Genomic DNA, 17575 nt, shown 5'->3' on the forward strand with positions numbered 1-17575 from the left:
AGTCTTAATTGGACCAGTACTTTTTAAGTCATGTGAGTGAACACACACATACAGATAGACCCAATTAAACTACCCTTTCCCCTCTACGGATGTGGGTAGTAGTAGTAGTTTTATGGCTCAAGTGTGTTTAGTGTGAACTACTTGGATGATAGTTCTTGCAATGAATAATGTTTGCCAACAGATGGCGCTACAAGCCTGTGTTAGTGTACAATTGGCTGTGAAAGGCATTGAGGAATTTTAGGTCCACTTCATGTCTTATCAACAACATCACTACAACAGCAGTACTTTAAACAAAATTTTATTAAAAATAAATAGAGAACACAACAAACTTACAAACAAACAAAAGTAGCAACCCACGCAACATAATTATGATAGAGTTACAAATTCAAAATGCTACAGTTTTTGATAGGCAGTCACAATGTCTTGTAAACACAAAATAGCTAACTTTTATATCCTGTAAAGGAATGCTATCTTGACTGATAAGAAGAGGACATCAGTGGGGTCTGTCTGGGTCTACAAATTCGTAATACATAATCAAATAACAAAAGCCTCAGCATACTTATATTTATAAATAAACATCTTTACAAAATGTAAGAATATCAGCAATAACCCCTGACAAAAAATACAACAGTGCAGTGACAAATGCCACTGAGAATAAAAAGAACATCTGAAGCGCTCAGGATGAGTATTTACATGATCAACACCTGTTGAAGTAGGCTACGGCAAAATCATTTTTAGTACAGTGGCGCCCATGTCTACGTACAGCCTTGAGGTGTTCCTATCATAAACATGACACAGAGTTTGAAAGATGGGCTCGAGCTGTGAACATGTGCTGGCACTGACAGACTGCCGTTTGGATAGGAGTCTGGAGAGAGATAGGGGACCGTGGGCCCTTTGCAGCCGGACGCTGGTGCTTTGACAGAGTGGACGCCCTGGCCGGCTGGGATTAGTCTGCTATGCAGCGCAAGTCCAGGCGGGAGTCTGCCCCCATTGTTGCTTTTATTACGACCATCTCGCCGCCTGTGTTGCCATGGCAGTGCTGAGGCCCGGGGCACCAAAGTCCATCACTGTCCGATGTGGCAGAATTCCAGACCGGGGCTGAATCATTACGTTGTGGCAGTTATATTCCCAAATGTTATCATAGTCCAGCTCCTGGTCGTCCGGCTCGGCAGGCTCAAGGTAGCAGTTCTCATCTGTGGGGGTGGAAGAAGGGGGGAAAATGACGGACTTGTCAGCTTCAACTTCATAATTGCAATGTCAAGTAAAATCTGTCTTGCCAACACTGAGCAATGATGATTGGTCTGGCCCTGTTCCAGACCATTTTTGCCATGCTTTGTGAAGGCATCTAAACCTGTGGTACGACATGCCTGGGCCAAGCTTTCTCTGCATTTTGCAGTCAGAATGAAAGTAAAATAGCAATAAATTCCCTTCGTCATACACTGCAATGTAAAACCACAGATCTGTCTCAATACAATATTTCACCCAACAACACATCTCCTGCCTATGTCTGGCATACTAGTGTAAATACTAGAGTGTGGCTCTGCTGCTGAAGCACAGGGCTTTGCCTGTCTGTTGAACTCTGATGTTTTAATGTGGGGCCAAGCCAACAGTGGCCTGGGCTACTGCAGTTGTGCTCTCTAAATCACGGGCGGCAGTAATCCTGTCCTGCACGAGGCTTCCCCTCTCACACGACACCTGCACTTCACAGCCGAGGGGAGGGCGGCGGAGCGGCCAGAGTGGGCCAGAGCTCAATTTCACACACACATCTGCTGCTCCGCCGCACGACCCTGCCCCCCCCCCCCCACACACACACACACACACACACCGCAAGAGGCCCAGTGCTGACTCTGCCTCATGTTCAGGGGTGGGGGGAGAGAGACGACACCCTCACACTTTCCATGAAGTCTGCGCATCTGTGTATGTGTGTGTGTGAGACAGAGAGAGAGAGTGTGGGGGGGGGGGGATTCCTGACACCCTGACACTTTCATTACCGCATGCTGTATACATGTGTGCATGTGTGTTTGTACGTATTGTGCTTGTACGTATTGTGTGTGTGTGTGTGTGTGTGCCTGCGGGAGAGTGTTTGTGTGTGTGTTTGTGTACTGTACATGTGCATGGAAAGGTCATTCTAAAACTATCCTGACTGGTCTATGTCTTAGACTGAGCTCTACACACATGCTCTGGGAATTGTCACCACACAGATCATTTTCACTGGCAACTCATTTAACCATGAGATCTATGACACCAGTATGTCACTTCTGTTTGAGTGAATTAAGTTCACTCAAACATACAGTACAGTAAGTGGCCATCCATTATAACATTATAACAAGTCACTGACAGGGGCAAGAACCTGATATTATCATATCCTATTCCCCCACACTTTATTAAGTCGGTGGCATTTGAACTTGCTTTTGTACTCAAGCGGTCACACAACTTGTGCACCGTGTATTGAGTTACCCGGTTTAATAGCACTTGAATGCACCATTGTGACTTCGACACTAAAACTGTCACATTCCTCGCATTCTCACCTGGGGAGTAGCCGTATGAGATCTGCTTGGTCTCCATGGTAGCGCAGGATGTAAACGTTCGCTGTGAAAGGAGAACAAAAGTTAATAACAGCCTGCTTCAAGAATATCTTATGGTAGTGTTCTGGATGCAGAGGTGAGTTCTAGATTCAGAAAATAGCAGTCTAGGGTATTCCATGTCATCTACTGCAGATTTGCTCATTAGCAACCTGAGGAACCGTGGGTGTTAGCTACTGTGAGATGCATCGAGGTTCTGCTGGCTAAGAGAACTTGGAGGAGCAGGATTCTTGGCAGGATATTCAGTTTCTGTGCCTAACCTTTCTCCAGCTCTGCTTTAGTATATCTGAGTGTATCTGATATACTAAACCATGATATGCAACCCATCCCGAGGGGGGAGAGGGAGGTGTGTGTGTGTGTGTGTGTGTGTGTGTTGGGGGGGGGGTCCTCACCTGTGTCAGGCTGCTGTGCTCGGGCACTGTGTTGGGCACGGGCAGCATCTTGAGTCTGGAGACGGCCTCGACATGCTGTTCGGACCCCCACTGGCTGACCCCCGCGTCCTGCTCCGGGGCCAGGCTGCCCCTGGTCCTCCGGCCCATGGGCGGAGTGCGCAGGCGGAAGTTTGCGGGCAGCATGGGCGGACACTGCTTCTCCGATGAGCTGTGCCAGGAAGACTGCTGCTAGACAAAGAGGGAAGAGGATGTCGTCAGTCAGATGACGTTACGTTACGTTAAAATGAATTAAATAATACATGAGGAAAAAAAAAAAAACTTGTTTATGCCGTTTGATTTAATCTAACATGTCTGGTGCTTGAGATTAACTGCTTGTATTGTGTTTTGTAAATCATGCTACTGAAGTAGCGCACACTGCTGTGGTTGGGTGTCCTCTGGATTAACAGAGAGGTGATTCACTTGGCCCGCTCCCCCGACCTTTCAGCATGGGAAAGCTCTTAATTATGCAGGCGGATCAATCAATTAGTAATCAGGGGCGCTGGGGCCCTTAGAGAGAGAGAGAGAGAGACAGACGTCCTGCGTCAGATCTCTGGTCCCTGTTTTCGAGGTGTTGGGTGGCTGTGGGGCTCAGCGCGGCAGTGTGTAAAGCGAGATCCATAGATCCGGTGTCCTGACCCACTTACCGCCGGATTAACATGGCTCCCCTGCGGGGGGTACCCGCCGGGTGTGGTGGGGTCATCGTAGAGGGGCGACAGGGGCTTTCGGAGGGGGCCGCACATGTCCGAGTGCCGCTGGGGGTAGCTGGGCTGGTGGTGGTGGAACTTGATGGAGGACTGTGGCGTGCTCCAGCTGTTGGACTGCGGACAGAAGAGAGAAGCACTTCAGTAAACAGCGTCTCGCCTTACAGACGAGCCTTTTAAAGGAGTCATTCTTCACTGTCTTAAGGGTAAATCCTCAACTCCTCCACTCCCAGTGTATTGTGTGGCAAACCGGTTGGACTGCTAATAAAGACTGAAAGCTGTGATGATGACCCCCTTGATTTAAAGGGATCCTCTTTACATAAGAGCAATGACTCAAGTTCAAGTGCTCACCTGTCTTCGTGTGACATGACAACTGGCACGGGCCTTACCTTAATGAGAGGGGCCTTCTCGACGCGCTGAATGGGTCCGTTGCGGGTGACGGAAGTGTAGGGCATGTTGTAGACGGGCGACGGGGGAACCTCGGACGAGAGGTAGGAGGACCGCAGCGGCGAGGAGTAGCGCGAGGACAGCGGGCGAAGGTCCGGCTGGGGCCGCACGTGAGACGACACGCTGTTGCTACGGCTACCCAGGCGGGCGGAGTACTGAGTCTCGGCGGATGGGGGCCGGCTGGAGGAGTACTACAGAGGGAGAGGAGAACAGAGAGACCTTGTGAGTCGGTGCTGTTAGCACCAGCTCAACAGATACAGCAGGACAAGGCCAAGGTGAAGGGCAGTTTAATTGGATCTGCAGGACCTGGTGCTATCCTGCAGCAGAGATAATTAGAATCCACTCTCGCTAAACATGCTCCTGGGCATGGATCCATCTGCTGTAAACTAATTGGCATTCCCTTTTTCAGTGATATCAACAGAGAAAGGAGGGCACCATATGATATGACCACAGAACTTCAAAGGGATTTTTGCCATCAGTGCAGTGATCGTGGGTGCAACTGATTACTACATCACACAAATATCTGAAAGAGTTCAGGGGCATCCACTTTGGTGTGACTGTGCCAAATAAAACAATATGTATCAGAGAGTTATAAGAAGTTACAATATTTGACTTTGTTAAGTATAAGTAAGAGCTGAAGTACTCCTCAGAACTGAGCTGAAGTGCTCTTCAGAACTCGTGACAAAACTTTGTGCGGGAAAACAATAAAGGCTTAGACTGGACCGCAGTTAATTATTAACATCTCCACTCCTTCCTGAAAGTCAGGCAGCTCTTCTGTTTAAAAACAAACACCGCCACTGATGCCAAGACCTCACAGAAAGGGAGACAGCTCAGACAAACACAACCTCACGTACACTTGTGGGCACACACACAAACACAGATATATTTACACACACACAGATAGAGAGAGAGAGAGAGAGAGAGAGAGAGAGAAAGAGAGAGAGAGAGAAAGCGTGCTTGTTCTCTGAGCTCCCTTGGCTCTTTTTTATCGTTTCGGGGGCATCAGCACATTCTCCTGCTCCCCCTCTCGTTAGGGCGGCAGCGGCGAGATAAGATGTTAAACTCACACAGAGGGGCTCCGTGTAACCGGGGGACAGGGGATTATCCTCTCCGCTGGGAAAGGGCAGCTCGTGGGAGCCGCGGCCGCTGTGCGACAGCCTCAGCGCCTCGGTCGGGCCACGGCTGTGGCTTGTGTTGCTCCACCTGTCGAAGTCTGGAGCCTGATAATGACAGGGCGTACACAGCATTAAATACAGAATCTCAATCAACAACACCAGACATGTTTCAAATCACAATAAGATATTTCACCATCAAAAAGAACAAAAGAGACACAGAGAAAAGGGAGGAAGAGAGAGAAAGAGAGGGAAGAGTAACTTGGTGGAGGGATGGCACAGTACCTCTCTCTGGGTTGGAGTGTAGATGATGTCATAGACAGGGGGAGGGGGGCTAAGGATGGGCACATCTGCCGATTTGAAATGCTCGATCCAGTCATGAAACTCTGTCTTGTCCGGGCATGAGACGATGATGGGGTTGATGAGCTTGCCTGGCAACGAGATCAACAAGTGGGAAGGTCATGTAAGTGTCTCAATGCCGCAAACAGAGCAAAGGGGGAGCTCCACATCCAAAATAGCGTTTTGCATCACGCTTGGGAAAGTGGATACTGTACTGACACACGTCATCCTGGTTTCGTTTGATCACCTGAAATTTCTATTTCTTTCTTGCTATATTTAATGTGCGGTTGACCAGTGTCTGGCTTACCTTCGATCATGAATGTGTTGGGCTTGACCTCTTGACAGGGTGTGGTGACCGTGATCATGTTCAGGGAAAGTTTCCCCTGCAATAAAAAGCGATGATGTTAGAAACACTCCCACCGAATGCAATGAATACCCTGAGAAATGAAGGGTGCCCAAGAAAGGAGCTCAATCCTGTGTAGGCCATGAGAGATGCAGTTTTGTACCTTGTAGAAGAGCCGGTTGTTTTCCCCGGACAGGAAGATTAGTGTGTCGGGGTACATGACCAGGAGTCGGTCACTCTTGTCCTGTGTGAAAACAAACAGAAATGTTCATTTGAATACAAGGTTTGACAAATGTTTGCTTCAGACATGACACTGGTGGGAATACTGGTGAGAAAGCGCTTGTGGCAGATTTTGGAAGCGAACCAGGATCAAGTTGGGACCAGTTGAAAGTCATGACAAAGGAGCCGGCCTAGTGGCATTCTGTGCAACCATGTTTACATTAAACAATGGTTCATTAAACCAATTAAAAGTAATACAGTTAAGTATCATATACTCTATTATATCCATTTGGATCTGTTTCATTGGATGATACAAGCACAAAAGGGTGCTCATAGTGTTAAGGACAAGCTTATGATTGGGTCCACCTGCAGACAGGTACATGGCATAAAACCACCGTGTTACCACCGGTTACCACCGTGCATTCTCATGCACCGCCGGCCTATAGTGTATGCAGTACACAGTACAGAGTACAGTCTACCAAGGATGTCCACTCAGAGATAGACTGTATCTTTGGCCATGAGAAATGCAGCCTGGCTGACTGACATGCACTGAGAGAGAGGGGTGTGTCGCCCTGTAGACCTATGTGGGTGTGTCTGACAACAAACAGCTGTGAGGTGAGTCAAGTCGCTGCGTGAGCGAGGCAACTGGTTTACACACCCTCTACACAAGCTCCTTCACACATCACTGACACATAGACAGACAAACAGACACACACACACACACACATGCACACACATACGCACGCACACACACACACACACACACACACACACACACACACACAAATGTGCACACAAAGATTTCAACTCCCTTTACAAATAAATGTTTGGAGGTTTCCATTTCCCTGAGCGGAAGCCATTTTGACCGTACTTATGTGGTCAGCTATATTTTCCAGGACTTTGAGTGGAATGCCAATAAACAATGAGGATGTGGAGAAAAAAACATGCTTTTGACGCCTCATGGAATTTTCTTTTTTTCCCTTTGTAAAGAAGAGAGAGAGAGTGGACCCACTCACACTGTTTAGACACACACTGCTCTTGGCAAGCTGACGTAAAATTGTTGAGTTGCGCAACAATTATGCTATGTGAACTCAGATATGAGAGGCCCCCTCATAGTTCACTCATCTGTTTATCTTTCCACTTTTAAAATCCCCACTGTTTGATAACAGCCGTGTGTCATGCCAGGCACCAGGAAGTTACGGTAATATTCCTTAAGTCTCCTGGGGTCGACATACTCACAACAGAGACCAGACACATGACTCAATTTAAGTGGGAAAAATTAAACTGTTAGGTAGCAGTAGAAGAAGCAGCAGCCGCTGACTAAGGACTCATTTGTTATGCATCATCGGCCATTTCGAGACAACATACTCAATCAGAAAAAGACAAAGGTGTTACTCTTACCTGGCAAGGCAGGTGCTGGATCTTGACTTTGGTCACATAGACGATGGGCCCAAGGCTCTCTCTCTGGGAGCCTTCCCACTCGTAGATGGGTTCGTTGCTGATGGAGTTCCTGAGCTCCTCTCTCCCTTCGCCGCCATCTTCCTCCGTCTGGGTCTAAGAGAGGAAGGATGACACCTTGTGATTAACAGCATGGCAGGTAAATTATCATCATGACTGTCCCTTACATATAGTATACTGTTTTCGGTAACATGACTACATAGTCTGGAGCAGTTACTGTTATGTTGAACTCATGTGCACTGTTTTGCAATTGACCTCTGAGTGTGGTCAGTTAAACCTGGGTAAAACAAATAAGACACTAATGATAGGATTAGTTGGTTCAAGAGCCTGTTTTTGTGAGGTAAACCTCAGCGTTCGCAGCTTTGGGGCGGGTGTGGACAGTGAGCGGAAATGTTTCCTTTTCTGATGTGGCTGCTCAGACTGACCCAATCCCAGCCCCTCCCAGTGAAAAATCCCCAGGCAAAGACAACTGACCCAAATTACTCACCACGGCTTAAGTGAAGACTTCCTGTTATTACAACTACTCACAATCCTTCCCTCTCTAAAGCCCACAGGAATCAGTTCAAAGGTGCCACGGACAGATAAAGCAGTGCTATCTTTCCTGCCTCTCTCCACGTTACCTTGAAGTCTGAGTAGGTCTCAGTCGTGATAGCGGTTCCTCCGTTAGCCTCAATCTGGTTTTTCAGTAGCCCAAACCAGTTGTCCATCTCCTTCTGGTTGGCGCAATACACAATGATGGGGTTCAGGCTGACACCTACAAAAGATCACAGGGGTCACAGTCAGGGTTAAGGGGTCGCCACTGGAGAAAATACCACGTGGCCCTCCTACCGTGCAGATGACAGTTTGTTTGATTTAGGATTACCTCGCTTTTTTTTCCAACAGACATCTTAAATAGAAGTTTGGAAAGTTTCACAACACTTAACCTTGTAACGTTTTTTTTCTATCTTAACTGTTGAATAGGGGGGTGATATGTTTTATTTCTCTTGTAGATGAGTCAACTTGGAGGAATCTTCACAGAACATCATATTGCAAAGAAATTGACCTTTCCTGTACTGAAGCTGCACCTTGAGAACATTCAGGAACAGGGAAAGTCCCGTTATCAACCCTACATACCAGAGATATCAGTGCAGATATTTCTCCCTCTCCTGCCCAGCTTTGTCACTGATGGTAAAGTCTCTGACTGGGCAGTGTTATCTTTTCTCACAAGTATGCTGGCCTGCTTGATAAGTATACAGGCCTGCTTGTAAGCCTGTCATACCAGTCTTTCATTTTAGGTGCCGATAAAGCATGCTTTTGATGGTGGCACTTTTTCCCACAGTATGGCGAACACTCTGAAAACCAATAATATGTTAACAGATTGTAAATGTTTTATGGGCATAGCCTGTTGGCCTTTCACTACTTGTGCAGATCCTCTGTGTGTGTTTCTTTAAAATAACTTTTTCAAGTTGAGATAACTCTTGGTGTTGAGGGCTGAGGAGGAAGTTAAGTGGTTTCGTGATGACAAGGTTAACTACCTTTCACACCAGTTTGAAGGGGATGTTTCCCCAGGGGAATTACTGGAACAGAAAAAAGCTCCAGGCCCATTGCTCCACACATGGGGGAAATGGGTGTCTTCTTCCCCTTATTTCTCTAAGACCAGATTCCTACCTGACACATAAGTCTAAGCAGGCATTCTGGGAATACAGTGTGGAACGTGGCGCTTTTCATCTGACCTGTGCAATCGTCTTACTCATAGCTGAAATATTCCTGAAAGTTCAGGTTGACCACAAGCGCAAAGAAAAAGAAAGAGAAAAAAAAGAAAGGACAAACATGAAGCGCAAACAGTGGACTGTTAAGCTGGCCCGGGTCTTGGAATGCATAATGGCTTCGCCATGACATGGAGAGGCCTACGCAGTGTCCGCTCCGCTCGACAGCTGAGCGGCTTCGGCTGCACCTGTCAAATAACAAGGGGGGGCTTGAGGGAGAGTTTCACCCCTCTTTGACCGCGGGCAAATGGAGGCTCCTCTAGTTAGTCTTGGGGTGGGAAAGGGTGAGGGAGGTCGTGGTACTTTTTGAATCACTGGAATGTCTCAACATAGGAAGCAGCGAAGGTTGTAAATAGCGTGACTTTTGAGCTTATACTCTTCCTAGACTATCTAGGCCTGTGCCTGGATACCCATGGCCTGCTCAGACTATGGGGATGAAAGCAATCTCAGGGATTTAGCAAAAGATATTGCTAGGTCTGGCCAGTGATACAGACTGTTTGTTGGATAATGCAAGTCAGAGCAAGACTACAGGCTCAATTCCATCGATAAACCTCTGTTCCGAGCAACAGTTTAGGATTAAAATTAGCGCTTTGGGATTTATTTCTCTGCCAACATTTTTAAATAAACAGAAAACGAATCATGCTGGTAATCCATTTAGAGCCACGTTATCTGCATCAATCAGAACAAGCAGCTATTGTCTGGCTATCAGGAGAGCTCTGCCCGCACGTAGCAGGAGGCCTTGCTTACCATTTATCTGGAATGCGAATTCCTGTGGTTCGTTGTAGCTGCTGCGACTCTGTACTTTGCGCAGGGTGAGCTCCTTCAGTGGGAGAGTCCCCTGCAGACACAAAACAAACACAAGATTGTCCAAGATGAACAAGTGTTTCAAGTACTGTGTACCACACTACATCACTTCACATTGAAGTACTTTTCTTTTTGAGGTCAAGTTAAATTAAGTTTTCTGTTTCTTCTTCTGTAAGATAGGCTGTGCAGTACAAGTCCCCTCCCAAACACAGTCAGACAGACTCATTCATGTTGTTAATGTCAAATACAATAAACCATAATCACTGACGTTTACTAATCTACTGCTGACCCACCTCTCTTTCAATGTACTGCATAATGTTTGCCTACACAAATAAAATCTGTGATTAATGCCTAGAGACTTTACTGCAAGTGTGTGTGCTGCAAAGGGTGTTTACAGCCTCCGGAAGGGTTGGCATAGAAAGATGGTTATTGTATGTTGCATCATGATTATTCAGATATTATATTTCCCACAGACAAAGACCTGTGTCATGTTTTTAATGACCTGAATTGTGCACTGTGGTTGTGCGTCTTGTCATAACACTGGTACTAAAAAAAGGATGATTAAGTGTTTGAGGTGATTGTGAGCTCACCTGGTAGGTGAGTCCGCTGCCGCTGTTGGACACAAAATGTAGGTGAGTCTGAAAGAGGTCCAGGAAGCAATCATGCACATCCTGTGTGTGGATGGGGGGAGAGAAAATAACATTAAGCAAGGCATTTTGTGCTGACTATGTGCTATTCCACACAATTCCCTCCACACACACACACACACACACACACACACACACACACACACACACACACACACACACACACACACACACACACCACACACACACACACACTGAATAAACACAAGTAATCTACCAATGTATCCACCCATGCCACACTCATCTGGATCGGTTTGAAATCTCACAAGGCACACATACGCACTAATCTATTTATAATTCTGCCCATTTTAATCTTTCTCTCATTTCAATCCAATTTCCATACAGGACACACCTTGTGATTGACACCCGATGGTTGACTTAAGTTATTAAATGATGATGTGTGAACTGCCCCATGCAAATAAGTGTGAATGGTTAGCAAACTCTTTCAAGTTAAAGAGGGCAGACAGTGATTTATAATTGGCCGCTCACTTCCTTTAATCTGATATCGCAACCTCTGAGCTCTTTTGGTGGGCAACAACAATGTCAACTCTTTGTACTGCAAGTGTGAGGAAACACTTCCTCTCTGGGCATGTATTGTCATGGGCCTGGTTAGAAAACAATATGTTCCCCACTATGACTTCACCCTGCATTGTTTTCAGGCTGAATCTCTCTCTCTTTCTCTCTCTCTCTCTCTCTCTCTCTCTCTCTCTCTCTCTCTCTCTCTCTGTCTCTCCAAACATCGGCACATGGCATCAGGTGGATAGCTGATTCCCACGCTCCAGAGCCACTGAGCCTTCCCTATCTGCATCAGAGAGACGCGCTCCCTCAGGCGGCTGTCAGAACACGACGGAGTTGCTCAACACCTCCCGGCCCCCGGCGTGTTCTGACAGCAGCAGAGCATGGACACCCCGGCACTGCGTCTGCGCTCCCCCAGTGCTCCATTAATCAGCAGCGACACATCACACGGCCGCAAATTCAGCTTCCCACAGCCACATCCTGTGACCGCCTGTTTGTTTTGTTTCGGGTTCGAACAAAACAAAGGGGTGACTAACTCAAACCAAGTCATCATGAACCAAGAGAAAGTCCAATCGAGTGCTACCAGTAATGATGAAGCCAGGATTACATGTTCAGGTGGTTGCACCTGGGAGTCATCACACTGTAAACAGGATGAGTAAGGCGACTGGCTGAGTTGGTGGTTTCTGGGGCCCTGGGGGGTTGTTGCTGGTTCTGGACTGGGGTGGGAAAGAGTCAGGAACAGGTGGTTTCTTACCTGGCAGTGAAGGAACCGGAAGCGCACTCTGGAGCTGTGGATCATGCGACCATAGTTCTTCACGTTGATGCTGCTCTTCTTCCAGCCGCTGGCGGGGTCGTAGGGGAACGGGGGATCCCATTTTATATTGTCTATCGTCTGGAGGTCCTTCGGTGACATCTCCTGTGATTGGTCAAGAGAATTTGTAAACATTAGGTTCAGCACATTAAAGGTTTCACTCCTGAGTTACAGCAAATGGACATGGCCAGTGGACAGCACATAGGAAGTATTTGGAAATGACAGAGATTCAAAGGAGAAATATAGCTGCAAGCAGCAATGAGGGGGCCAAGCAGTATAGGCCGGAGTAGCCACGGTGACAAGATAGAACTCAGCAGACACCCGGGATCAACAGGGCTGAGTATTGCCACCGCCTCCGCCAGCCAGCCCCTCCCCCCACCTAATCACCCCAGCCCGTCCCACCCCGTTCTGCCCTGCCCTGCCCTTGCACGCACGCATTAGAATTAACTGGATGGAACATGTTGTCATCAGTTTCACATCAAAAAATAAAAGATTGATATAACACATCAGCAACTACACATCAAAATGCAATATTGCTAATTGCAGCACCCCCTACAGGTCAAAGGTCACCAAATTTTTTGAGCGTCCTCCTAATGGGGTCATGAATATATGTAATAAGTTATTAATATAAGTGGTTATAATACATGGCAGGGTTGCTGAGATATGAGCTCACTTCCTGTTTGGCGGCTTCGCCACCAATTTCGATTGGCTGTTATGGGCGAATGCTTTTGTCAATTGTTCCAGAGAGCAATATATTGATAGGTTATGGTCTGAAGATGGTCTGTGCCAATGTTGGTGAAGATCAGATGAAATTTGCGACCCGCGAAAACTTTTTGATGTTTTTGATTAAATCCAACATGACGGCCGAATCAATTATGATGACATCACAAGTTGTGCTGGGTCAGCCTAAGGACCTCCAACAGTATTACCTGAAACCACTAGTGCATTTTAATTCTAAGGACAACAGCAGCTACAGGCCAAAAGGCATGTTTCTTAATTATAGCGCCCCCTAGAGGTCAAAGGTCACCAGATTCCTTGAGCGTCCCCCTGATTGGGTCCTGAGTCCATGCACCAAGTTTGGCTTTGATACATGCAAGGGTTGCTGAGATATGAGCTCATTTCCTGTTTGGCGGCTTCGCCGCAAGTTTCGATTGGCTGTTACAGCCGCATGCTACTGTCAATTGTTCCAAAAAGCAAGGCACTGATAAGGCATGGTCTGAAGATGGTCTTTGCCAATTTTGGTGAGGATCCGCTGAAATTTGTGACCTGTGAAAACTTGTACGTGTTTTTGATTAAATCCAATATGGCGGCCGAATCAATTATGATGACATCACAAGTTGGCTTGGGTCAACCTAAGGACCTCCAACAGTATTGCCAGACACCACTAGTGCATTTTAATTCTAACTACAACAGCAGCTACAGGCCAAAAGGCATGTTTCTTAATTACAGCGCCCCCTAGAGGTCAAAGGTCACCAGATTTCTTGAGCGTCCCCCTAATTGGGTACTGAGTCCATGTACTAAGTTTGGTTATGATAGATTTATGGGTTGCTGAGATATGAGCTCACTTCCTGTTTGGCGGCTTTGCCGCAAATTTTGATTGGCTGGTACGCGCGAACGGTTTTAGTTCCGAAGACAAAAAGCAATGCGTTAATGAGGCATGGCCTGAAGATCATGTGTGTCTAGTTTGGTGACGATCGGACAAAATGTGTGACCTGTGAAAGATTAGTTTCACTTTCACTAAAATCCAATATGGCGGAAAATCCATCATGGCGGAAAATGACGTCATAGGGTGCGTTGAACTCGGCTTGGTCCAAGGATTCCAACGATACCTCATTTTTGACAATCGGGCATACGGGTCAAAAGTTACGTGCGTGAACGCATGTCTAACTTTGGCCTGTTGGTGGCGCTAGAGTGCTCAAGCTGCTGACATGAAACTTGGTGAACTTAAACATGGGACTGTCCCCAATCGGTGTGCCAAATTTCACAACTTTTTACCAGACGGTTCTATGGGCTGCCATAGACTCCCATTCGGGAAGAAAGATGTTAAATAATAATAAGAAATCATAGAAACACAATGGGTGCCTTCGCAGCTTCGCTGCTTGGCCCCCAATGATTTCGGGGGGGGGGGGGGGGGGGTGTGCCGCATTTACCTTGCGGGGAGTTACTGTACAGAGGATGTTGATGATGCTGTTGGATTTCTCCTGGCCCACCTCAGGGTTCTTCTTGCGGAACAGCTTGCTGCTGCATGTGAAAAACCAGACATCTGTTAGCATGAAGTCATCCCTGTGGCTTCCTAGCTCACTGCAGCATTGTTAGAGCATTACGATTTCAGGTTTGTGCAATTGATGAGCTTAGAGGGTGAATCTAAGCATAACGTTCTATGAGCGCACAGCAGTAGGGCCGGTCAGCTGTCTGTGGTTTTAAACTGTATTAAGACACTTGGGACACTGAATAGCTTCATATGCCAACCAAATACAACTCGTCTCCTCCTATAGTTTACACTGGTTAAGATGGCCATTGTGAGAATCCTGTTACCACACCCTCCACACCGGCCATTTAACTCCAGAGAACAATAGAGTTTATGTTTCAAATCCGACGCTTGTCTAGTAAAATAAGGTTCGAATGTCATCTGTTGACACCCTGTGACCCCCATTTGTAATCGTTAGTGTCAGATCTCTATAATGAAGCCCTTCCTGCACATTGAAAAGGGAGGAAGTCCAGCGTGAGACGGTCGGAATCATCCCCATCTCTTGCTGTCAGCCGGTCCCTATTTGAATGTGATTAGCATAACAACACTGGGCTCATTCACTGGGGGGGGGGGGGGATTGCAGATTGCAGTTAAACATTTTCAGCATTATTCATTCTGGTTTAGTGATGAAGGCGTGTGGAATCCTAACCATGCAAACTATAGGTGAAGTATGCTCTTAAGACAGGTAGCTGCAGTCCAACATGCTTGTAACATAGTAACACAATTGACTTTGCCATTTGTTTCACAGGTCTTGGCCTGGAGGTGGGGGAAAGAGAGAGAGAGGGAGAGAGAGAGAGAGAGGGAGAGAGAGAGAGAGGGAGAGCGAGAGGGGCAGAGAACTAAGAACACTGATGTCATTGTTCTGTGCTGAAGAGTAATTCACCTGCAACCCCCACAGAGTCTCTCTGTGTGTGCATCTGTGTGAATGTGTGTGTGAATGTGTGTGTGTGTGTGTGTGTGTGTGTGTGTGTGCATCTGTGTGTGCGTGTGTGTGTGTGTGTGTGTGTGTGTGTGTGTGTGCATCTGTGTGTGCGTGTGTGTGTGTGTGTGTGTGTGTGTGTGTGTGTGTGAGAGAGAGAGAGAGAGAGGCCAGGTGAGAAAGGAGCCCAAGTTACATATTGGACTTCTGCCCTGTGTTTTCTTTTGAAACGGAGTGGCCCTGTGAGAGGCAGATTTCAAACTAACAGACTGCCACTGAGGTTCTATTACAACCGAAGAAAGTCAACCCAGGAATCACAGTGACCTCTGAACAGCGCAGTTAAAGACAAGAAAACACATTTACCAGGATATTACTCTGTCTTCCACTATTCATGCTAAAATTATGCCAAAAGCATGCAAAACAACCAGCATGTCTCAAGAGAGAGTTAAGCTGTCTTTATCAGTGACTTAATCAGTAACAAAATATAAACAGTTAACAACCAGTTTATTTTAAATTGCCAGTGTAGTCTTCTTGAAATTGTTAAAACACCTACAAGTACAAATCTCCATGAAATCTGTTTTTATTATTGATACAGTATTGTACAGAGCAATCTTGCCATGAATCTTGTCTTGACCCCAGAGTCAGAAATGACAACTTCCCTTAGGTAAAGCATGACAGGGCTAGTTCTCGGAAGCAGATCAACTTCTGGAATGTTCACGGACAGTCCAAACTGTACGGCCACTTGACTAAACAAACTCTCGTGCCTAAAATGAAAACCCCTCAGAGCACAGCAGCCCAGTCCATTCAGAGGTGCCATGAGCAAAGACAGATAGACACCACCAAGAGAACAAACGGCCCTCGAGTTCCAGGGTCTCACCACCACTGCCAGGATACACATGAGAATGTCAACCCCTCCGCTGGGATGCGACCACTATGGCGATAGCCACATTCCTCCCACCAAGGCGACCCCTCCACACACACACACACACACACACACACACACACACACATACTACTCTGAGGAGACCCATAAAACTAGACCCCTTTACAGAATTAATGAAAATAGTACACAGCTAACACATCTCCATAGGGACACCAAGCCAGTAGGCTTCAGACATCAACCATAAACACAGCAGTAGCAGAATTTGAGTGAGCTCTCAGACTGATAACTCTCTCCTGGGAGCTCTCGGGGGCCAGGTGGCCAACACACACACACACACACACACACACACAAGACGACTGACAGCCCCTACCTGTTCCTGCGGATGAAGCTCTTACTGGAAAACCTGAAGTTGTGCTGGGGAACACATGACATGCTGGTCCCCATGGTGGCTTCTCTGTGTCTCCGCTGCTTCTACTGCTTCTGTGTACTTGTGTGTGTGTGTGCGTGTGTGCGTGTGTCTCTCAGTGGAAGCGTGTTATATATCCCTCTGTGACGCTCCTGTTGTAATCCAAGCTGAGCCTCCTTGGCTCTCCGGCTGGCTGGCTGACTGTCTCTGTCGGCGTGTGTGTTGCTCTCACAGACGCGGAGAGGCTGATACTGAAGGGGAAGGCAGCCAGCCCACGGGTTGTATAGCCTGCCTCTGGGAGTGTGTCAGCAGCCAGAGAGGGGCGGGGCTTTGCGCTGAGGTGTGTGTGTCTGTGTGTGTGTGTGTGTGTCTGTGTGTGTGTGTGTGTGTGTGTGTGTGTGTGAGGGCAGGAGTCGAGAGAGAGAGAAGGGGGGGTTGAACTGGGGGCCCACACTTCACACCTTGCGTGGGATCTTTCTGTTAAATCAATCCTCACAACAAAGACGGGGGGTCTGTTGCCGTGCAATGTTTCACACCTTCGACCGGGCAAATGGGACTCATTTGAATGTTTGAAGAGCATCATGAAAGGCTGTTAAGTACGAACCGAGGCTACTGGAGTCATCTGGGGATTTACACAGGCATGTCTGGACATGATATCATTCACTACGTCAGGACAGACTCTATTTATTGTCACTCTAAATACTTTGGGAATAATCATTCTATTTTCATTTTCTCCATTTTCACATCTTTCACTGAGTAAAGCAAGTCTACATTGTAATGATGCCAAGAATAACAATTCCAATAAAAAGACCAAAACGGTTTGGGGATGGGACAGCAGCATGCATTATGACGCACAACTGGTTGAAACTACCTGAGCAAAACTATTAATTTTCAGTTTCCCAAGAAGGAAAAGAAAGTGAATCAGGAAGTCTTGATGGGTTGAAGTTCTTGGGAAACACATTAT

The 17575-nt window shown here is 47.0% G+C and overlaps 1 protein-coding gene across 1 annotated transcript; it reads right to left on the reverse strand.

The window, feature by feature from the left end:
• Positions 1–282: 282 nt before the first annotated feature.
• On the reverse strand, positions 283–16858 carry plekhn1 (pleckstrin homology domain containing, family N member 1). Its single transcript, XM_076276267.1, has 16 exons — positions 16576–16858; positions 14306–14396; positions 12099–12260; positions 10772–10852; positions 10125–10215; positions 8253–8386; positions 7576–7728; positions 6119–6199; positions 5920–5995; positions 5559–5704; positions 5229–5381; positions 4104–4352; positions 3658–3831; positions 2975–3199; positions 2529–2589; positions 283–1193 (listed from the first exon to the last, which is right to left on the reverse strand). The coding sequence occupies exons 1-16, from the start codon at positions 16647–16649 to the stop codon at positions 1003–1005; spliced, it is 2142 nt and encodes a 713-aa protein (XP_076132382.1). The 5' UTR covers positions 16650–16858; the 3' UTR covers positions 283–1002.
• Positions 16859–17575: the final 717 nt, after the last annotated feature.

Source organism: Alosa pseudoharengus, unplaced genomic scaffold (assembly GCF_046254945.1).
Source record: "Alosa pseudoharengus isolate Yale_2024_CS ecotype anadromous, Long Island Sound unplaced genomic scaffold, YU_APseudo_1.1 YU_APseudo_1.1_scf_9, whole genome shotgun sequence".
Lineage (NCBI taxonomy): Eukaryota > Metazoa > Chordata > Actinopteri > Clupeiformes > Clupeidae > Alosa > Alosa pseudoharengus.

Bases quoted from the DNA above. Each gene is read 5' to 3' on its own strand.
- plekhn1 (XM_076276267.1), bottom strand. From the start codon at position 16,649: ATGGGGACCAGCATGTCATGTGTTCCCCAGCACAACTTCAGGTTTTCC. The intron at 5,705-5,919 runs GTAAGCCAGACA...TCTCGTTGCCAG, and splicing joins CAACACATTCATGATCGAAG to GCAAGCTCATCAACCCCATC. The intron at 3,200-3,657 runs GTAAGTGGGTCA...TTTGTCTAGCAG, and splicing joins GGAGCCATGTTAATCCGGCG to CAGTCTTCCTGGCACAGCTC.